We start from the raw sequence: 23152 nt of genomic DNA on the forward strand, positions 1-23152 counted from the left end.
CCACTCGAGGACCACGCCCTCCTGTTGAGCCGCTACCCCATCACTTTTACCCTTCCCAGGCTAGACTGATGGAACAACTCCCCAGGTATTAAAAATGGCCTGGGGACAGCAGGGCGAAGTCAAAGGCATCGATATAGCTTGAGATGTGAAGTGAGTGGTGTCGAGGCCCAAGTCACCACGGGAGGACGCCGCGAGTGCCGCGGAAGATGTAACGGCCGCCTCTGGCCACCGCAGCCGACTCGCTTTCCCAGCAGCCCCCGCGGCTCGCTGAGGCCTTGAGCCCGGCCTGCCCTCGCGAGCGGGGGCGGGGCCCGGGCTGGGGCCGGAAGTCACGTGCCGTGACAGCCGCCGGGGTGAGGCCGCCGTGGTCGCCCGGGCTGGTTGGGGCTGTGACTGGGGGAGGTGCCGGGGTGATGGCGGTGGAGACTCTTTCCCCGGACTGGGAGTTCGACCGCGTGGACGACGGCTCACAGAGTAAGAGAGCTGCGGGGCAAGAGCTGCGGGTGGATGCTCCCCGGCCCGCCTCAGCTCCGGCAGCGCTCCTGCGGGAGGGCTCTGCGTCGTGGTCCCCGCGCAGCCCTCCGGTTCGGGACACTTGCTGCCCCTTGGGGTGCGAGAGGGACGCGCTCTCGAACGTCACTTTCGGGGTTGGGGTCCCGGGGGCGGTGCGTCAGGCCGGCCGAGGCAGGGCTTGGCGTCTGGGGCGGCGGCTCTCGGTTGGAGCCCGCGGTACCCAGAGCAGCGGCGTCCGCTGTCCCCAGCCCGGGGCCGGGCGGGGCGCGCCCAGGGCCCAGTAACCCGGGGAGCCGAGGCCGGCCTTGCCTCCGGCCTCACGACGCTTTCGCCACCTGGGCTGAGCGTTCAGTTCTAGAACGGGCAGAGGTCGGGTTCCTGTTTTCGCTTTCCTGTTTTTCTACTTTTTCCTCCAATCAACTTTTGGAAGTTTGAGTATTTTTTTTTTCCTGCATATTCGTATAACGTACAAGACAGGGAGAAAGCGCTCTTCACACGGTAAAAATAAGCAAGCGAATGTCAATTTATCTCCTCCTATGCCTTTTACTTAGATAAGTGGTGTTTTTCAGGGATGTCATAGAGCTTCCATTGCACCTAGAAAGGCTTCAAAAATTAAGCAACTTTTTTTCACAAAATCGAATTGTTTCATTTTGAACTTAAAAGTCAAAGAACCGTACCAGATTAAGTTCCATGAAGCAAAAGTTAGAGGCAAATAATTATTTTGGTGAAACTCTACTTAAGATTAATACAAGTTGGTAATCTGTCTCTTCTGTTTAAGTGATATAGGAGAGATTGGGACCTACTGCTTGTGAATTTGTTTTTTTAAACGCAGTTTCCCAAAAGGTTGAGTGTCATTTTTTTTTAAAGAAGGTAAATGTAGTTTTTAAAAATTCCACGTGAATTTTGCTTAACTTTACAAAGAATCCCGTAAAAACTTGCATGTAATTAGGTTTTAGTAGCCTCTGAGAGAAGCACGAGCTTAATTCATAATGGTTTGCAGTTTTTCATAAAATATTCCATAAGGTATTAGCTCTTATGCAGCATTAAAAAAAAAATCTTGGTGGTAATGACAATTTCCTTTAATGTTTTTTTGTGGAGAGGATTCTGTATTTACTGTTACAGAGTCAACTGCACCTTTTTCATATATGGAGTTTTATGGACAGAGTTCTCCTACTTCCGTATCTTCAAAAAATTGTAATGAAAATAAGTTGCTAGGTTTGACAGTGGTTCAGCTGAGAGTGGCATGATGTGATTCGGTCAACAGACCATATCAGGAACTGTACTAGGCATTAGGGATGGAAAGATAACAAAGAATGTAGAGATGAGCCTGTAAATAGGGTTTCTGGGATTTTACTCTTGAAGAATCAACGTGGATTCCTTATTTCAAATCTTTTTATTGTAATTTTTACTATTTTTACAACTATTCATTATTTTATCAGCAAGAAACTTTAATGTTACTGCAGGTTTTCTCTTGCTTACTCTTTCGTGACTTCCCAAACAGACAATGCCAGCATGCTTTTCTGGCATTGTCATTAAGAACTCATTTGCTGATTAAATGCAGCTTTGGTTATTTCCCATGTAAATGAGAATTAGGCATGTACTTACGATTTCAAGAATCTCTAGAAGTTATTTAGTTTGAGCTTTAGGGAAGAGAAGAATTGCCATCCGTTCGGTGTGCCTGGTTTTGTTAATTTTTGTGCTATGAATCCTATCTAGACTGTCTTCCAGTATTACTTAGATTAATGCTGTAACCAGATAGCAGTTTTAATAATTGATCCACCTGATAGGGAGCATTAGTGCCAAAATTAGGGTGATTGGAGAGCTAGGTCTTTATCTTTAGTCAGAATGTACTTTATCTAAGAATTGCTTTGTATTGCTGATTTGAGGAGACAATAATTTACCTTCTTTTAGACAATGATTGAATAGTTGTTCATATCAATAGAAGAGGCTGAATTGGATTTGCTGCCTTTGCAATAGTGAATTCTTATGTGTATATAGAATGTTCCCTTTCTTTATTAACTTTGATGACTAGACATACTTCTATTGTTTAGTTTATTCCAATGACTCCTTAGAGTCATCTATTTAATGTGGAAATTTGTTAAATATTAGCACAGTATCTTTTTTCATTCTTTTTAAAAATTTAAATTAATTAACATATAATGTATTATTTGTTTCAGACATCAAGCAGATGTCTGTGATTCATCAGTCTTATATAATACCCAGTGCTCATTACAAGACATACCCTCCCTGGTGTCCATCACCACTTACCTCATCCCTCCCCTCCCTCTCCCCTCCAGTAACCCTCAGTTTGTCTCTTATGGTTTGTCACCCTCTCGGTTTCCTCTTATTTCATTTTTTCCTCTCTCCCCTGTGATCCTCTGCCTTGTTTCTTAAATTTCACATATCAGTGAGATCATATGATAATTATCTTTCTCTGATTGACTTATTTTGCTTAGCATAATATCCTCTAGTTTATCCATGTCATTGGAGATGTCAAGATTTCATTTTTTGATGGCTGTGTAATATTCCGTGTGTGTGTGTGTGTGTGTGTGTATACACCACATCTTGTTTATCCATTCATCTGTTGATGATCATCTGTGCCCTTTCTATAAGCACAGTATTTCTTTACTGGCTTTTCCAACCCTATTATGATAGTTAAATAATTAAAATATCTTACTAAGTTTTTGGCATTACAGAAATAACATTCTTTATGATAAAGCAGGTTTAAAACTGTTTTAAAAACAATATTAGATGTAATCTTAGACAGTTTACACTATAGAGACTCAGGATTATGTTTTTAAATTTTGCTTCTATGACAACACAGATTTTTATACTTATTCAGGTCTTATTTATTTATTTTTGCAAAAAAAAGTTATTTATGACTAAAACATAGAATCAAGATGTTGAGTTGTCTAAGGCATTATTCAAATTGTTTAAAAGCCCCAGCTTATGGGATAAATGGGATGTTAATTTTTTCATAGTGCTTTAAAGTTATGGTTTATGGTTAACCAAAGTTATGGTTATGCTTAACATCTATAGGTTTTAAAATTATTTTATTATTTGGAAAAGATTAAAAGCTGAATTATTGTTTAACTTTGAAATTTTATTTTCAAGAAGTCCAGACATACTAGAGTAGTACATTTAAAAATGCTTAGTAACTACCTTGCTGTGAGTTTTGAGTTTATTTGAAATAAATGTCCTGCAATTTATTACTTGTACATCTTACATACTGTTTTAAAATTTAAATTTAGAAATTCATGCTGAAGTCCAACTTAAGAATTACGGGAAATTTCTTGAGGAGTATACATCTCAATTGAGAAGAATTGAGGATGCACTGGATGATTCAATTGGTGATGTTTGGGATTTCAATCTTGATCCAATAGCTTTAAAGGTTTGATTTTGTTACATTTTTAAATTTACGTATATATTTTCAGGGCATACTATATCTTGAAGACATAATATTAAAAAATAGAATATACATTTGGCCCTTGAATAATGTGGGGGTTAGGAGTGCTGACTTCCCAAGCAGTTGAAAATCTGCGTAGAACTTGAAACTCCCCAAACTTAACTTATAGGCTGCTGTTGACCAAAAGCCTTACCAATAACATAAACATCAATTAACACATATTTTATGTGTGTATTATGTATTATATTCTTACAGTAAGCTAGAGAAAAGAAAATGTTATGATAAAATCACAAAGAAAATATATTTATAGTACTGTACTGTATTTATAAAAAGATAAACTTGTATCACAGTGGACCCACGCCATTCAAACCTGTGTTGTTCAAAGGTCAACTGTATATTCTCATTATTTGGAATCTGGAGAACTAAAAGAAACTTGGAGAAAAATTGTTAATTTCCTTATCTTGAAGCCAGGCAGATGTGTGTTTTTTTGTTTGTTTTGTTTTTAATGAATGGCAGACTTCTGGGGTGGCCTTTGTTTTTCATCAAGAAAATAAACAGGTTGGAATAGAATATTCAAACTTTATTTGTTCCTTATTGAGATTATTTTACATACAGTGAAATGCATAGATTTACAATATACTGTTTAGTGAATTTTTGTCAAACACATATATTCATATCACTCGTATTCTAATGAATATATAGAAGATTTCCATCATTTTCCCTTATGCCATTTAAGGTATCTTAATATGGAAGTAATTTTTTTTTCATTTTTTTTTTTAAGTTGTTATTTAAACTCAAGTTAGTTAACATGTACTATAATACTAGTTTCAGTAGTAGAATTTTATGTAGGAGTAATTTTTTAATGTATAAAGTAAGCCACTCCTGGGGTGCCTGGTTGGCTTGGTCAGTTAAGCATCTGCCTTCAGCTCAGGTCATGGTCCCAGGGTCCTGGGATCAAGCCCCATGTTGGGCTTCCTGCCCATTTTGGGAGGGAGTCTGCTTCTCCCTCTCCTCCCCTGCTTATGCTCTCTGTCTCAAGTCAATGAATAAAATCTTTAATAAAATGAAATAATTCACTCCTCTGTTCCATTTTGAGATCATTCTATCTTTTTAAAATTTTTTTTTGAGGTCATTCTATCTTGTTTTATCTTTGAAAGTATAGCCTGTTACCACTTAAATAATAATTAACATTTACTGAACATTTATTATGTATTAGACACTGTTCTGAGTTACATATTGACTTTTTTAGTAACAGTTTTCTTGAAATTCACATGTCTCCTATTCTTTTTTTTTTTTTTTAAGATTTTATTTATTTATTTGACAGAGAGAGATCACAAGTAGGCAGACAGAGAGAGGGAAGCAGGCTCCCTGCCAAGCAGAGAGCCCAGTGCGGGGCTCCATCCCAGCACTCAGATCACGACGGTAGCAGAGGGCAGAAGCTTAACCCACTGAGCCACCCAGGTGCCCATGTGTCTCATATTCTTGAAATTCACATATCATGTAGTTCTTTGGGTATTAGTGTATTGACAGAATTGTGCAGCAGTCATCACCATACCCAATTGAAGAGTCTTTTCACCACCTGCAAAAGAAATCCTATACCCATTAGCCGTCAGTCTCCAGTGTGTGTTAGTGCTAAGTACAGGGTCCAACACAGGTTTAAATAGAATGGCGCTAGACTCGATTCGTCTATTTAAAATTTCCGTGATTTTTTTCAAATTAAAAATGATTTTTTCCCTTTGTTTCTATAGCTTTTGCCTTATGAACAGTCTTCCCTATTGGAACTCATAAAGACTGAAAACAAGGTATAGATTTCTTAACCTAAAAATCTATTTTTAAAATGCTTTAGCTATCTGCTGTAATTCATCTTTTTTATTTTATGTTTTTATTCATGAAACTAGGTTTTGAACAAAGTCATCACTGTTTATGCTGCACTTTGTTGTGAAATCAAGAAATTAAAGTATGAGGTAATTATTTGTGCTCTTAAGTTGTTAAAAACATGATTTTAAAAGCAAATTTGTGCTTATATGTATAGTGTACATAAAGATTTAATGCATGTTGAATTAATTTTTTATTTAATACTAATAATAGTGGTTACCATTCACTGAGTGTACTAATGGAGTGCCAGACACCATACTAACCCTCTTCATACTTAGAATGAGAGGCAGATAATGTGAGGAATAGATGAGGAAACAGGCTTAATTTTACTGGTAGTAACTGTTTGAGCCTGGGTCTATATACCTTCCAAGTCTGTGTTATTTGCCATATATACTGGCTTTCTAGATATAATTGATTTTTTACATATTTTTTTTAGTAGTCTCCACACCCAACATGGAGCTTGAACTCATAATCAAGAGTTACATGCTCTACTGACTAAGCCAGCCAGGTGTCCCTAGATATAATAAATATAACTGATTTTTTTTAAAAAAAGCTTTGAATTTTTAATATGTTTTGCATTTTCTTAGCCATGGGTCATTAAAACTCTGGTAGAAGTTGGTAAACTTCCTCTTTTTTCTGTACCTTTTTGATACTATGTGATTGCTTTCTATCTCCCATGAACTAGTGGGAAGATGTAGGACAGTAAGGTGAGAAAAGACAAAAGCAGGGGTAAAGAAACTGAGAAATATGAGTATCAACGATATCTTTGGTATTCTAAAGATCAATTGAATTTACCTGTTTTATAAGTAGTTTTGAATTTAAATGAGTTTGTATATGTGATATAGTCCTCTGATTATTATTAAATATAGATAAGAGAGCCTAGGAATTTAAAAACAAGACAGCAACCTTTAAAAATATTTAATTTTTTTTAAACAGGCAGAAACTAAATTTTATAATGGTCTCTTGTTTTATGGAGAAGGAGGTAAGTTTAAAATTTCATATTATAGTGTCATTATGCCTTTTTTGAGATTGAAATGAATGAAAAGTTGACAGTTCTAAGACTACCATGATTATATAATGTATACCCTGAGAAAATAAGCATTTAAATTTTTTGTTGGTTTATTTGTTTGATAAGCAGGTGGAATAAACCTGAGTGATGGAGCAGTAGCAAATTCTCTAAAATCTATTTGTGATATTTTTGTAAGTTACAAAGAACTGTGACCAGATAAGGATTTCCCTTGAATTTGTTAAATAGTGAAACAGATTGTTATTTTTAATTGAATGATTAATGATTGTCTTATGTTTCTTTTCAATATAAAAATTCTGGTTTTAATATTATGCAGATTAAAAGATATACTAATGAATAAAAATTGTATTTATTTTTCTTTTTGGGTCTTGACTAAGTTTAAATTAAAAAACTGAAATATGATTCTTCATGTTGCCTTTTAAAGCTACAGATTCCAGCATGGTGGAAGGTGATTGCCAAATTCAAATGGGAAGATTTATTTCATTCTTACAGGTGACTGTTTTTTTACTTTCCATTGTTTGTTTTTTTTAAGTTTGGTAAATTACACAAAATTAAAAAGATTTCTGAAACCTTCAAATGCTAAGAATAAGTACTTTGAATGGTAAAACACTCAGTAGACATTGGATTGTAGTTTAAGAGGTCATAATTCGTGAAATGTTTTCATAGCATTTTATGGAAATAAGGTCTCAAAGTAAGGTTTTGATTTTGTTTTTGTTTTTTTTTTTGTAATAATTTAATTTGTGAACAATTTGTCACCATGCCTTTTAAAATAACTTAAACTTTATGCTGGGTAGGAAGATAATTTATGCCAGAAAAAGTTGTTAGTGGAGATGGTTAAGCTAGTACATGAGCAATGATAAGGTTTTTAAAAGTAGCACTTGATGCTTCTAACCAGATGTTTCAAACATTTCAAACCAGATGTTTTCGTCACTGCAGTTTTAGTTATTCTAGGTCTTTGGTTTAGTTTTGTGAAAAAATTGAAAGAACTTCCCATTTCTTCTCTCTCCATTATAAAAACAACGCTAAAACCATATGAAAAAAGCAAAAATTGGAGATAAGGAGAAACTCCCCCTACCTCCTGATTGTTAAGTTCAAGACTTGATGTATTTCACTGAATCAAGCATACTAACATATTGTTCAGTTCACTTATATCTTTACTACCCTTTTTTGTCTCCTTGTTGTAATTGAGAGTATTTTGTTGAACTTGACCTCTATTGTGTTATGTGTCAGTCAGGGGCTAGTCCAGAAAACGAATCACAGCTTCAGAAGAGGTATTTTGATATAGAGGATTGGTTATATAAGTGTTGGAGGGTTGAAAGAAAAAGAGGATAGTGAGGTCATCGATAGGAAGGGGAAAAAGAAGAAGGATTGGGGTTACCAGAATATAGGAGCTTGGAGCAGGAGCCTTGTGTAGTTATTGCTCATACTTGTGAATGAGGCAGTGCTGCCTGGCTGCCTGGTACCTCTGAGAGGGCAATACAAGGTCGTTTCTGGAGTTCTGAAAGAAGCTGGAGGTGGAGCAAGCTGCTATTGCTGGGGTGAACTGCTCTTGCCTGGGTTATGTTGGTAAAAACACCAAGAGTACTTATTGTGGAAGTGAAGGCTATAAGGGGAACAAAGAAGAAATTTGGGAAGTTTCTAGAAGACCTGATGATTTCCCAGGTGTTAATGAACTATAAGGTCTTGAGTTAGATAGCTGGGGGTATGATTAACATCTTTGTAGGGTCTGGAATGAACTAGGTGTCAATGAACTATATATAAGGTCTTGAGTTAGATAACTGGGGGTATGATTGACATCTTTGTAGGGTCTGGAAGATATTATTTGTATGTTTTTCTGACTAAAGGTATATTGAAATTTTCCCTCATGGTTTTGATTGATGCACTTTGGAGATGGGCCAAACCTGTACTGCCTTTTAGCTAATGACATTATTAAGGCATTTATTATGACATTGACACAGGAATTACTAGGAATGTTTCATATTTAATGTTCAGAGCATCCTAGTGAAGTAATCATTTTTCTCTTATTTTTACACATTAATAAATGTAACCTCAGAAAGAGAGAAAAAAATTCCCAAAGTCTCTGAAAGGAATTTAGACTTAGGTCTTTGTATCCCTTTCCTTCTCCACCCCTACTAGAAGTAAGGTGTGTTTCATGCTTTTACTTTGTTGGAAATACAGTCCTGTATGATTTCAGGAGTGTGGGGTAGAGTTCTGCATCATTCTTTGTGGTTCTTGAATCATTTAGCTGTCAATTAAATCGTATGCCACCTGTAAAAAAAAACCCCAAAGCACCAAGTAGTAGAAAGGATGTACTTTTCCAGTCTTTAGTGTCCTTTTAATGCCACCTGTTGGCAGTACTTAACAGGAAGCCTACTGGCAGAGGTCTAAGAAATGTAATTTGCAGGTCCCAGTGAATGTGTCAGTTTCTCCCTCTAGTTTTATCAAATTTTGCATTTCTTATTTTAAGGATATTCTATTTGGTGCATGCAAGTTTAGGATTGTTCATAATTCTTTATAAATTGAATCTTTTATTATGTTGTTATAGCACTTGACCCTGTTCAACTATAATTATGTATATAATATGCAGTTACATAAATGTATATCATATATAATAGCTGTGATGTGCTAACAGTTTTGTCCGATATTCTCACTGCCTCGGCTCTGTTTTAGTTAACATTTTCTTGGTTTATATTTCTATATTCTGAAGGTATCTGAAATGATACCTGACAGTATCATTATGTTTAGTTATGTTTTTTTAAAACCACTTGGTTTATCTTTCTATTTTCTGAAGGTATCTGAAATGATACCTTTCAGTATCATTATGTTTAGTTATGTTTTTTTAAAACCACATGTGTCTGGATTTGGTTTATTATGCAATTTGAAAATCCCAAAATCTCTGTCTTTTAATTGGCTAATTCATTCTATTTCTTTTTTTTTTTTTTTTTTTAAGATTTTATTTATTTATTTGACACAGAGAGAGAGATCACAAGTAGGCAGAGAGAGAGGTGGAAGCAGGCTCCCTGCTGAGCAGAGAGCCTAATGTGGTGCTTGATCCCAGGACCCAGAGATCATGACCTGAGCCAAACGCAGAGGCTTAACCTACTGAGCCTACTATTTCTATCTTATGTAAATAGTCTGTTATATATCTGGACTTGTTTCTCTCTTTTTTTACTTTGTGCTGTTTGTCTGCATTTTCTGCTCTTTGCTTTTATTGAACTTTTAGAAGTTTAATAAGAAAGATAAAACTAGAGTTATTTAAGTAAAATTGATATGCATTTTTTTCATTTTCAAACATTTTCATTTGTTTGTGGATCTCATTGACAGCTGCATAAAATTCCATTTTTAAACTATAAGCCTAGCATATGTTAGCAACTGTTCTTGGTGCTGGTATATAGCAGTGCAGAAAACCAACAGAAATTCTTGCCCTTGTAGAACTTAAAATCTGGAATAGCCACAGGTTTAGTCAAGTTTTGAATACTTTAGGATACAAACTGGTTTTTTAAGTTTAAGCATCGAGAGCTTCTGAAAGAAATTTTCTGAAGGTGTGGGACATAGTAGATGCGAATTAATTATTTAATGACAATATATTCCTGCAATAATTAAAATTTCCCTTTCTCTGTGCCAGGCTTATTTATAGATGAAGTTAAAAGTAATAAACATTTGAAGTTATTTCAGAGTAACTTTGGGAGAGCCTTTTTCCTCATTATCATACTTTCTAAATTGGCAGCTTTTCAGCTTTTTCATTCAGATGTTCACTTACTTATTCATTTAATAGGACAAAAATATATTGAGAAGCAGTTGAGGGTTAGCCACCATGTTGGTCAGTGGATATTTAAAAAAGGAATAAGATGATCTCTGTTAATTACATGAGTAACTAAAATATAAGACTTAAAATAGAAGTATGAGTGAAATGCTATGGGAACAAACCAGTAGAAATTACTTTGACGTTCAGGAGAGGAGTTAAGAATGGATTGCTTGAAAGATGGTTGAAGTTCTCTGGCTGCAGGTTAACTGGAAGCTGTTCTGGTTTTGTTTAATATGTTACCATAAAGTTGAGAAATGGTGGCATTTAAAAAGCAACTATGTAACATATACTCAACTTGTCATTTCAGGAACTGTCTTGTTTTGTTACAAGGTGCTATGAAGTGGTGATGAACGTAGTCCATCAGTTGGCTGCTCTCTATATCAGTAACAAGTAATGGATTTTATAAATATTTTTGCATTTATAATAGGGATGCAGGGAATATTTTCTTAAACTAGCCATTACCTGAAATAGTTTTTTGTCTCTTTGCTCATTTACTTATTCATTCTTTCATTCATTTATTCACCATCCTTTGAAGTCTCATAACGTTTCAAACACTAGGTGTGTAATACGTAGACTAGTAAGACAGCTTCTGCTGTGGTGAATGATCTGTTATCTGTCTGAATAAGAATGTTGACAGAATATACTTAAATTTGATTATATAGAAAAAGACTAATATGGAATCAGAACATGTACCAAATTCTTTCTCCTTATTTTTCCTTTACAGTGACTGTTCTCTGGCTTATTAGAATCACATGGGACTTTCTTTAAACTACAGAATCTGGGGGGAGTGGGACCAGTTAATCTACACTGAAAAAATTGTGGTTTTATTCAAATGATCTTCCAAGTTTGGGAACCACTGTTCTAAATCAGGAAAAATGATCAAATTTTGATAGACCTTCTGTTCTTAATGACCACAAAGTAGTATCTCACTTTCAATTAATACTTTATACTTAAAAATTTTCCCATTTACAATTTAACTGTGATCTTACAGTAACTTTGTTTAGTAACATGGTAAGGGGTTCTCAATTATGAGAAGTAATTGAGGCCCAGAGGAATTGTATGAGATTCCACAGCAATTTAGATGCTGTTCTTTGATCACCAGTCCATTCATTGTTATTCTTACTATATACCAGGCTGCATCTTAACTGTCTTTATAAACTGGGAGACTGTGGTAACTGCTTCTCATTTTCATGTTTTTCTCCTCGGTCAGGCGTTTATTTTGTTTTCTGTTCTTTCACTGAAGCTGTTCACATGGCAGGAGGGAATGAGAGCATAGCTCCTCTAACCCCTGCAGTACCTGATGTTTAATTCAGAGAGTACTCCCCACCACCACACCCCGCCCAAGAAAGATGAAGTTTATTTGTATTTTGTATTTAATTTTAAAAATATTCTATCTTGTGGAATATCTATATGTCCTTTGATATACAAGTACTAATTTAAATTATTTACTGTTGAGTAGAAGATGTCTAGGAAGTAAAATTGAATTATCCCAGGGCTTTTGACTATAGTACAATGTTGGTTGATGCATTGTTTTTCAGTAGTAATGGGAACTCAGAAATAAATCTGACTAGTTTCCAAATGCCAGTTTGGGTAGGATAACAGAGATTCTGTTTAGGAATTGAGAAATTCTAACTGTTTCGAAAGAAATGAGTATCAATTTTGTTATTTCTCTGCCTCTATCCCAAACTCAGTACTTTAGGTTTAAATGGCTAGGGTTATTCATGGGCCACATATTGTTATTTCCGTGCCCATTGAGTAAGATGTGGGCAGGGATAGCCTTGACTCTGCATATACAAGTTAGTTCTCTTCTAGTTAGTTAATTCTCTTTAGGCTGATGACAGCCTAAATAATGATACATAGGTGTTAAAATCCCAAGACCTTCTGCTGCTGTGTGTTTTCCTTAAAATAAAAATGAACTGTGGTAAAAAAGGAGTTTTTTAAATTGGATATTATTTTATTACAGGATTGCACCCAAAATTATAGAGACAACTGGAGTTCATTTTCAGGTAAAAGTAATTTAGGTTGAACTGTAAAACTATAATTTTTACTATAGTTTGCGGTGGAGTTTATATGATTGGGGAGTAAAAAATTATAGTGAAACTCTTAAAGAGGTTTTTTTTTGTTGTTGTTTTTTGCCTTTTTTCTATTTTATCTGTGAAGTTGATGAGGTATTACTGACCCACTATCAGTATAACTCTTTTTTTTTTTTTAAGATTTTATTTATTTATTTGACAGACAGAGATCACAAGTAGGCAGAGAGGCAGGCAGAGAGAGAGGGGGAAGCAGGCTCCCTGCCGAGCAGAGAGCCCGATTTGGGGCTCGATCCTAGGACCCTGGAACCATGACCTGAGCCGAAGGCAGAGACTTTAACCCACTGAGCCATCCAGGCGCCCCACTATAACTCTTTTTTTTTCCCCAGTTGTGGCCAGTGGAGGTTCTCTTAAATGGTCTCTTTAGAGAGTGAAACAATTAAACAATTCTGTAAAATCACAATTAAGGATGAAATAGTGGGCAAAGTGTTTCTCTATCTAAGGCTTGTTGTTCCATCTGAGGATTAATAGTTTCATCTGTGTATTAATAAACTGATTTATCAACTGCTTTAATTCAGTAGTAATTAGCCCAGTGTGTTTAACTTTAAAAATCCATAAGAAGCTTAACCTGTAATTCGTGATTAAATGTTAATCATTAAAGGTTTTTTTGACAGACTATGTATGAGCACTTGGGGGAGCTGCTAACTGTTTTGCTTACTCTGGATGAAATTATTGATAATCATGTCACATTGAAAGAGCACTGGACTATGTACAAAAGGTGAGCCAGTTAAAATGGTTAAAATAGTCTCTTACTTTGTATAGTTAATCTATTAGTAAAAAGGAAGTAAATGTAAATAATACAGATCTTTTAAAAGACCTGGAGATCTGTATTTAGAAGGATCTCATGTTAAATGTTTTTGTGAATACAGCAACCGTTTTTTGAGAGTATGATATACTTGTATAAAGCCTCCTAATTCTTAAAGTAGAATGTTAATTTGAGTACCTTAGAACTCAGGTTTGTTTTTTCCTAGAGTTCTATTCAAGTGACCGTTGTTTTTTGTGAACTTGGTTTTATTTCACTGTATATTCTTAAGACCTGTTTAAGTTGAGGCATCTGTTCATCTGGTATCTAGAGTATCTGAATTTAGGATGATAGAAAAAGGTATGATTAGAAAATTAAATATATTAGCATTGTTTTTATTCAGATTTTCAAATGTATAGAACCAAACAGGAAATACAAATACAAAATTTTGATTTCTTAGAAAATTTTCAATTGAAGACTTTGTTAGGAAAATTGAAGGTCTTTCTCCTAATCTTCCATAAGGTTATTGAAATCTGTCCATCATAATCCTTCAAAATTTGGAATTCAGGAAGAAAAACTAAAGCCATTTGAAAAGTTCTTGCTGAAGCTAGAAGGGCAGTTACTTGATGGAATGATATTTCAGGTACGAGCACTTTATCCGGCTATACTGAATGGGTTCCTTAGTTGACCCAGCTCAGAACTACAGCGTGGCGCTTTCATAGCATATTGTTGAAATATGTGTTCTTTGAAAGTGCTGTGGCTTAAAACATTGTTAGTGTACTAAAATACAATTATTTTAGTACCAAGTAGCAAACAAAATTAATAGTACTAGTTATATTTGGGGTGAGGTTTATTTTTTTATGTAAAAATTATGTAAATTATGTAAAAGGATAAAACTATTCAAGGATCAATATCTAAGCAGTTATGTTAATGTTTGTTGTTAACCTCTGTATCTGGGTTTGTTTTACTGCCTTTTAAATGTCTGTTTAATTCTTCCTGGGCTCAGGGAATATAATTTGGGTTTGTTCAGTGCAGATAGCTTTCTACCATTTAGTAGCTTTTTAAAGCTTAAATTAATTAAAATGGAAGAAAATAAAATTTCACTTTCGCCACCACTTTCAGCTGCTTACTAGCTGTATGTAATCTAATTATTGCACCATACACTTCATACTTAATATATATCAATAATATCATAATGAAGCTGGGAGAAAAATAGCCATAATTAGTTTGTGGCTAGCTATCATATTAGCACAAATGTAGAATATTTCTATGATCACAGAAAATTCTTTTGGCTAGCACTGCTTTGGGTAATGTTTATCAGAAATTGCAATATATTTATATTTAAAATCTGCTTCAGGTTTTTTTTTTTTTTTTAATATGTATTTATTGACAGACAGAGATCACAAGTAGGCAGAGAGGCAGGCAGAGAGGGTGGGGGGAAGCAGGCTCCCTGCCGAGCAGAGAGCCCCATGTGGGGCTCGATCCCAGGACCCTGAGATGATCACCTGAGCCGAAGGCAGAGGCTTTAACATACTGAGCCACCCAGGTGTCCCTTCAGGGTTATTTTTAATATATTTTACATAATCACAGTTTTTAAAAAATTGATGTATAGTTGACACATAATGTTACATTAACCTCAGGTGTACAACATAGTGGTTGACAAGTCTATACATCATATTATGCTCAGTTTTTACAGATTGATCTGAACTCTTGTTTATATCAATTTAATGGCTAGTGGATTAGATTCAGAAGGTCTTTTTTTGTCATTGATTCTTTTTCCAGGAGATTTTTTTTTTTTAAGATTTTATTTATTTATTTATTTATTTGACTGAGAGAGCACAAATCAGGGGAGGGGCAGGAGGAGGACAAGCACACTCCCCACTGAGCACACAGCCTGACACAGGCCTTTATCCCAGGACCCTAGGATCATGACCCAAGCCCAAGTCAGACACTTAACTGACTGAGCCACCCAGGTGCCCCTCCAGGAGACATTTCTATGCATTCTGTAATAAAGTGCTAGGAAAGTAATTGTAATCAGAATAAATTTACTCTTAAAAGTGCAAAGTAAAATAATAAAACATGTTTTCCAGTGCTGCATCAGACATATCTTCTATACATCATTGAATATCCCTGTGTGTCTCTTCATGTAGAATTATGGATTTGTAGGGCGCCGAGATGGCTCAGATGGTTAAGCCTCTTGCCTTTAGCTCAAGTCATGATCTCTGGGTCCTAGGATGGAGCCCTGAGTCAGGCTCCCTGCTCAGTGAGGAGTCTGCTTCTCCTTCTCCCCAAACCCTGCACCTCTCATGCCCTCTCTCTCTCTCTCTCAAATGAATGGATTTGTGGTTCAGTTTTATTGCACTAACTGGTACTCAAATATGTACATACATACATATTCATTCTAAAGGATTTAGATATTAGGTGACATTAAGGTAAAAACTTGAACCTCATTGTTAGTAAAATTAGAATGATGAATGTAGATCACACATACTATATTTAAATCTGTTTAATAGTTTATTATCCAGGGTCTAAATTTCTCTTTAAATGTTTCCTGTTTAGGCCTGTATAGAACAGCAGTTTGATTCTCTGAATGGAGGAGTATCTGTGTCAAAAAATAGCACTTTTGCTGAAGAATTTGCACATAGTATTCGCTCAATTTTTACAAATGTAGAAGCCAAACTTGGTAATGTAAAGTGCATTTTAAAATTTTTGTTGCTAAAGTTGCTAAAGTTTACATTTCCTTGAATGTAGAACTTTGTTTTATTTGTTTATTTGTTTCAATTTTCTCTCATGCTTTTGTTTTTATAAGGAGAACCTTCTGAAATTGACCAGAGAGACAAGTATGTTGGAATTTGTGGACTTTTTGTACTGCACTTTCAGATTTTTCGAACTATTGATAAGAAGTTTTATAAGTCTTTATTGGACATTTGTAAGAAAGTAAGAACTTGGAATTTTTATTTTTTTCAATTTCAATAGATGAAAAAGATTTTGGATAAAATTGGATATTCTAAAATGTATTTTATTCCGGCTTACAAAAGTGGCAATTCTTGTAATATTTTATAATAATTATGAAAATAATATTATAGTATTCATTTTTAAAAACCAGGCATTTAAGAAATAAGTACAATATAATTCCACATTGTATAAATACCTGTTTGTGGAGGTTTTTCTAGATTTCTTCCTATAAATTAAATTCCTATTATTGTTACTACTTTTTTCTCTTCTTTTTCTTCTATTCTTCTCCTCTTCTTACCATCCCTTCTCATTATTGAAGTAGAAAAAAAAATTGAGATTGGTTTTACATCTTTGCTATGTCCATGATTTGATACCTGATTTCAAAATTGAAAATTTAGTTTGTGTGTACAATCAAGTGATACATGACTATGAGTACCCAGCCACCTTGGTCTTTTATTTTTTCACTAATGTAGAATAAAAGTAAAAGTCATGAGGATTCAAGTTTCTGTTTGCTTTTTGCATATTTTTATCTGAAAATCTGTGTGTGTGTGTGTATGTGTGTGTGTATGTATTTAATATTTATTGAATAAATATTGGCAGAATAAAATTATTTTCATGCTCCACATCAGATATTGGAATGTCTTAATTGTGCCACAGTACAATAATATGTTTCATGATCTATTAGTGATTATAAATTGTCTTCCATTGCATATGATAGAACTATTAAATAGCTTATTGTTTAGCCTGTATTTATTAATTTCCCTTCCTTATGTTTACTATTTCAGGTACCAGCCATCACTCTAACTGCTAATATTATTTGGTTTCCTGATAATTTTTTGATCCAGAAAATACCAGCAGCTGCCAAACTTCTAGACAGAAAAAGTCTTCAAGCCATTAAAGTACACAGAGATACTTTCCTACAGCAGAAAGCTCAATCACTTACCAAGTAGGTTTTATAAGTGCTCATAATGAATATATTTATATACTTTATATTCTTGTATTTTATATGACTCAAAATATGTGGAAAACACTTGGTTATAAGAATAAATTTATTTATTGCCAGAGGAAAATGTTGGATAATCTCTAGGAGACTTATTTTTTAGGATTTTTTTTTTGCTTTACATGATGTAGGTTTAAACTCTGTTAAAGATACAGGAAAACTATACTTTATGGAGATGTATGTGTGCGTACATATGTACCCAAATATACGTGCATTTGCACACATGTATGCATGCACACATAACTTTTTATCAATACATTAAATATTTTTTGTGTGGAGTATAGTTCCTGTAGTAGATGCCATTTGATGACATTAAAAGTATTGTGTGTCCATGATTCAGTGACGGTTTTTAGGAGTTGATTTTAATTTGATGCACTCCTTTCTAAAAATTTTTATTTTTATGAAAGTAATATATGTACATATTTAAAAAGTCAAGTACTAAAAGTTTAAAGGGAAAAATAATTGTCTCCAGCCCACTTTTACCCTATACCTGAGTACTAGTCACTTAAAGAACACTTTTTTTTTTTTTAAAGATTTTATTTATTTATTTGACAGAGAGAGATTACAAGTAGGCATAGAGGCAGGCAGAGAGAGAGAGAGGAGGAAGCAGGCTCCCTGCTGAGCAGAGAGCCTGATGCGGGACTCGATCCCAGGACCCTGAGATCATGACCTGAGCCGAAGGCAGCATCCTAACCCACTGAGCCACCCAGGCGCCCCTAAAGAACACTTTTAACTTCAGTTTCTTTTGATATTTACATCCTTATATTTTGTCTAAGTCTTACTATGTAAATTTTCAAATATGCACAAAATAGAGAAAACAGTATAATGGACCCCCATGTTCTCATTGCCTAGATTCAACATTTAAATTAACTGCACATTCTTGGGTGCACTACCAAAAGCACATGTTGACCTGGATGAAGATTTTAAGTCAAGTGATCCAGGACTGTGCTACTGGCCCTGTGCTGGAGATAGTTTTTTTCTGTGACATGGTGAAAGATAATAGGGAAATTTATCTACTTCCTTTTGATTTCGACCATCAAGGGGAAATAGGGCCATTATTGCAGAGTAGGGAAAGAAGGAGTTAGTCAGGAATGTAGGAGGTCCCCTGAAGCATCTCTTAGTACTCCCAAGTCCTGTGATTAAAGTCAGTGGAAAATGACGATTACTCAATTTAGGCAGAATTACTCACAGCAGAGATTTCCAAACTCTCTTGTACATCTTAAAACAGAACTGAGAAGGAAAAAGACATAGTTTGGATTTAAGGAAATGAATCCAGTAAGATGGAGAGATAGGGATCAGGTTTAGTAACAGTAAGGATATTTTGATTATCAGACGCTTAATGTTCTTTAACAGTGTGATGTAGTTGCTAAAAATGCCGGTATATACTTGGATTACATTAATAACTATACCTGGGTTATGGGAACTGATAGTTATATTATCTACGCCATGTGAATTGGTAGTTTTGTTGAAGTTTTATTCATCAGATCATAGCCAGTATTTGGTGGTGTCACATTTTAAGAGGGACACAAATGCAGCAACCCTGAAAGAAGCTGGTCAGGATATGTCAGAAGGCCTGACTACCAGGCCCTTTGAAGAATCTCTACATAATTTGGCCTTTCAAAGAGAAATCTGAGGAATGCTCCTTAAGTATTTGAGGGGCGTTCAGATAGAAGAGGGAACAGATTTAATCTCTGTAGCTCCAGAAGGTTGAACTAGAACCAAAAGATGATGATAGATCATAATAATCACCAATATTATTGAGCTCTGTGTAGCAGGCATTGTGCTAAAGGCTTTAAACACTTTGTTGTATACAAACCCTGTAACAGTCTTCTCATATGGAAAATAATAAAGGTTGCAACTAATATTAACCTGGTCCTTTCTGTAAGCCAATAACTAAAATATTTCAGGAACTTCACATGTATCATCTCTTTTAATCATCTGAGAATTTTATGAGGTAGATATTGTTGTTATGGCCATTTTATAGGTGAGAAAATTGAAGTAGATTAAACTTACCCAAATTTAAGCAGCTAGTAGGTGGTGGAGCTGGACAGTCCCAACTCTAGAGCACAAGCTGTTACCTGCTACTCTATAGTCCTCGTTTTATCCCATTTTTAGATAAAATGAGGCTTAGAGAAGTGAACTTCACCAGATCACACAACTAAGTATGTGTCAGAAAAGGCATGCAGACCTGTACCAGTCCTACTGTAGCGTTTCTGGAGCAGAGTCATATAGGCTGCTCTGAGAGGTAATGCGCTCTTTCTCTAGAGCTGAGTAGGTAGACTGTAGATGACCAGTGGTCCAAGATGCTGTAGGAAGGGAGGCTTATCAGGCGGAAGACTGGAGAAGTTGACTTTCAGTGACAACCCCCAGCCCGATAACATTTTATGTTTCTAAATTATTTGATTCTAAAGATACAGTCACCACAGAGCTCCAGGGAGCTAAAAGGGATAGTGTCCTTTCTGGGAGCTAAAAGGGATAGTGTCCTTTTCAGGACATTTCTCCCAAAGAAACCTCGGAAGAGAGGAAACACTGTGATCAGCATGAGTTTTATCTAATATTTTAGGAAAAGTTGAGGGAGTTACTGAGAGCTCTCCCAGTAAGGTTCCAGAGTTCATTCCATAAGTGAGAAGGAAGTAGTGGGGGACAGTTTCCCTGCCCTTGCACTATGCACTAGACCCTAGCTGGCCAAGTGCCCTAGCCGCATCCTTGACTGTGGTTCAAGGTTTGTAGGTGCGTTGCTGCATTTTGCTTTTCCTTCACAACCATTTCGATACTGGGAACACTGACTTTAAAGGATAGAGGTGTGAACCTTCGTTTCAAACCTCTGTTGACATACAAATGTTGACACCATTTTGTGTTTTATATTGGGACAGGAAATTTTTTCTCAGTAATTTCCTGTTCGTACTTTGAAATGAAGCTGACCATATGACAGACCTTTGACTACTTTTGGATGCCCTTTGTCAATGAACTTGCTTTTTAAGTCTTGAAGCAGTTTCATTTTTACGTATTTGCAAGAGATGAAGATCATCTGGTGTCTGGAGGGAGTAGTAATGGGTGGAGTAACAAGCAAACCTCTGCTTCGTTCTGCATAGTCTGATCTAAAACCGAGTGAGTGCCTTTGACTGTGTTATTAGCCTTCTTCAAAATGTTATGGATTATCATCAGGGAGCACTCCGTAACGTAGGCCTCTTCCTTCTGTCCTTGCTTGTGACTTTTCTGTTCTTTCCTGTATGTTATGTCCTTGCTGAATACTGAACACAACCTCCTCAAAAGTGGAGGCATTGCCCTAGGACTTTACTCTTTCTCTGTGTTCCACACTTTTAAGTTGAATAATCCACAAGTCAAATAATAACCCACAAGTCAAATAATGTTAGCACCATTCAAGGCAAAGCCAAAAGTGCAGCAGTTGGTGTTGTTTAATGGAATCCTGGCTCAGCAGAAATTTTTCTGAGATTTGATGCTAGGTTTCACTCCTTAAAACACAGTCATTAAAAATTTTGGTGTAATCCCTCTTCAGGCTGAGTTCTTGAGATTGTCAGACAGCTTGGCAGTATTTTTTGTTTGCTTGTTTGTTTTTAAGATTTATTTACTTATTTTAGAAAGAGCAAACTTGAGTGAGCCTGAGTAACCCCTTAAGTGGGGTTAGGGGCAGAGGCAGAGGGAGAGAGAATCCTTAAGCAGATTCCCCTCTGAGTGTGGAGTCTGATGTGGGGCACCATCCCAGGACTCTGAGATCATGATCTGAGCCGAAATCAAGAGTCAGCGGCTTAGCCAACTAAGCCGCCCAGGTGCCCCTGAAGGAGGTTTTTAGAAAGAGTTGGTAACATCAAATCCCACAAAGGGGAATTGTTCATTTTTTTCCTACACTTTTGGCTTCTGGGCTAAAAATTCCCATCTTGAGCAATTTGAGGTGCACTGATAGAGTGATTCAGTGTTTGTAATTGGGCTGCATAGAAAAATTAATGTTACTGATTTAGTATTTCCCGGATGGGAAATCTTTCTAGATTTGGGCTTGTATCTTGGCTCAGCTATGTACCAGTTGTTTGATCTTGGGCATGTTATTAACTTCCCTGAGTATCAGTTTCCTCTTCTGTAAAATGGAGATCATAATACCTACCTCATAAGGCTAATGTGAGGATTGAATGAGTTACTTTGTGTGAGGTTCTCAGAACAGTGGCTGACATAGTAAGTATTCAGTAAATGCAGCTTTTATGTCCAGAATTTTTGACCACTTCCAGTCTCCCATTCTGGTTCAAGTTGATATCCCCTTTCTTCTGTATTATCACAGTAGCTCCCTGCGTGGTTTTCCAGTATTACCCTTGTTCCCTTTATAGTTTATTTTTAGCATATCAGCCAAGGTGATACTGGTCCTCTGCAAAGTTAGATTAAGTCACTCTGTTCATTAAGTCAGTCTGTTGGTGGCTTTCCATTGAAATCCTCCCTATAAGTTCTTACACAAATCCTGTTCTACTCCCCCTCTTTCCCACACCGCCCCTCCCACTTCTCTGATTTCCTGTTTCCTCATCCCTGCTCTCTGACCTCCAGCCGATCTGACTTCTTTGTTATTACTTGAACATGCCAGACTGACTTACTGTTGTAGAGCATTTGCATTTGTTATTCACTTTCCTAGAATTCCCTTCTCATATATTTACATGGATTACTCATTCATCTTCTTCAAATAATGGCTCAAAATCTTTTCAATGAGCCTGCTTTGATCACTGTATTTAAAATTTTATCTGCCACTCAAGTCCCTAGCTCTTTTCCCTGCTGCATTTTTTCCATAGCACATATCATCTAACATCTTATAGATTTTAATTATTGATTTCTTTATTAAGCAGCTCTCCTTTCTAGAATGTAAGTTTCATTGTGGCAAGAATTTTTATCCGTTTTGTTTACTGTTAACTTTTGTTTTTAGTACTGAGCAAGAGTGCTTCAGCTATATGGGCATTCTGTAAACACTTGTTGAATGAGTAAATTATAGATGTATGTAGGATGTTTATAGTTTGAAAACCAGAAAGGTGGCTGCTACAAGGAAATATTTTATCCCTACCAGTTGAAAGAAATGGAAGTAAATTTTCTTTCCTGTGCTGAGTAACTGCAATATTTTCCTTTGTTAGAGATGTACAGTCTTACTACGTCTTTGTGAGCTCATGGATGATGAAAATGGAATCTATTTTATCTAAAGAGCAGAGAATGGATAAATTTGCTGAAGACCTCACCAATAGATGTAATGTTTTTATACAGGTAGTTGCATCTTCTTACTTAGAGTATTTTGGGGGTCATTTCTTTGTTAATCCAATGTATAGAAGTAACCCTTTGAAAAAACTGGAAAGGATAGGATATGTTTTTGTTTTTAAAAACTGAAATTGATTTGATTGCATTTGGATCTGTGTGATTTATTAATTTGTATATTTTAATACATGCAATTATATTCCCTTCAAAGCATGACTTTTTTGCTGTTTTGATATGTTGTATTTCCATTATCCTTTAGTTCAAAATATTTAAGAAACTTTATTGTGATTTCTTTTTAGGTCTGTGAGTTACCTTGAAAGATATTTTTTAATTTCTAAAGATATGAGGATTTCCTCATTATTCCTCATTATCGATATCTAGAAATAGTAAGATAATTCGGTAATTTGAAATGTGTTGAGATTGGCATTATGGCTCACCCTATGGTCAACTTTGGTAAACTTTTCATGTGCACTTGAATATCTAATTTGCATCTGTTGGTTGTAGTGT

The 23152-nt window shown here is 35.7% G+C and overlaps 1 protein-coding gene across 1 annotated transcript in view; it reads left to right on the plus strand.

Moving 5' to 3' along the window:
* The first annotated feature begins 314 nt into the window (after window positions 1–314).
* The window catches only part of WASHC4 (WASH complex subunit 4), a 61764-nt gene continuing 38926 nt past the window's right edge, over window positions 315–23152 (plus strand). The window contains exons 1-14 of the mRNA XM_059186737.1: window positions 315–474; window positions 3765–3904; window positions 5668–5721; window positions 5818–5883; window positions 6731–6776; window positions 7246–7313; window positions 10934–11016; window positions 12590–12632; window positions 13331–13434; window positions 13981–14101; window positions 16018–16141; window positions 16268–16395; window positions 17199–17359; window positions 22531–22657. Coding sequence (XP_059042720.1) covers window positions 414–474; window positions 3765–3904; window positions 5668–5721; window positions 5818–5883; window positions 6731–6776; window positions 7246–7313; window positions 10934–11016; window positions 12590–12632; window positions 13331–13434; window positions 13981–14101; window positions 16018–16141; window positions 16268–16395; window positions 17199–17359; window positions 22531–22657 — 1326 coding nt within the window. The 5' untranslated portion in view covers window positions 315–413. The remainder of the gene's footprint in view (window positions 475–3764; window positions 3905–5667; window positions 5722–5817; window positions 5884–6730; window positions 6777–7245; window positions 7314–10933; window positions 11017–12589; window positions 12633–13330; window positions 13435–13980; window positions 14102–16017; window positions 16142–16267; window positions 16396–17198; window positions 17360–22530; window positions 22658–23152) is intronic.

The sequence above is a fragment of the Mustela lutreola genome, chromosome 8, assembly GCF_030435805.1.
Source record: "Mustela lutreola isolate mMusLut2 chromosome 8, mMusLut2.pri, whole genome shotgun sequence".
Taxonomy (NCBI): domain Eukaryota; kingdom Metazoa; phylum Chordata; class Mammalia; order Carnivora; family Mustelidae; genus Mustela; species Mustela lutreola.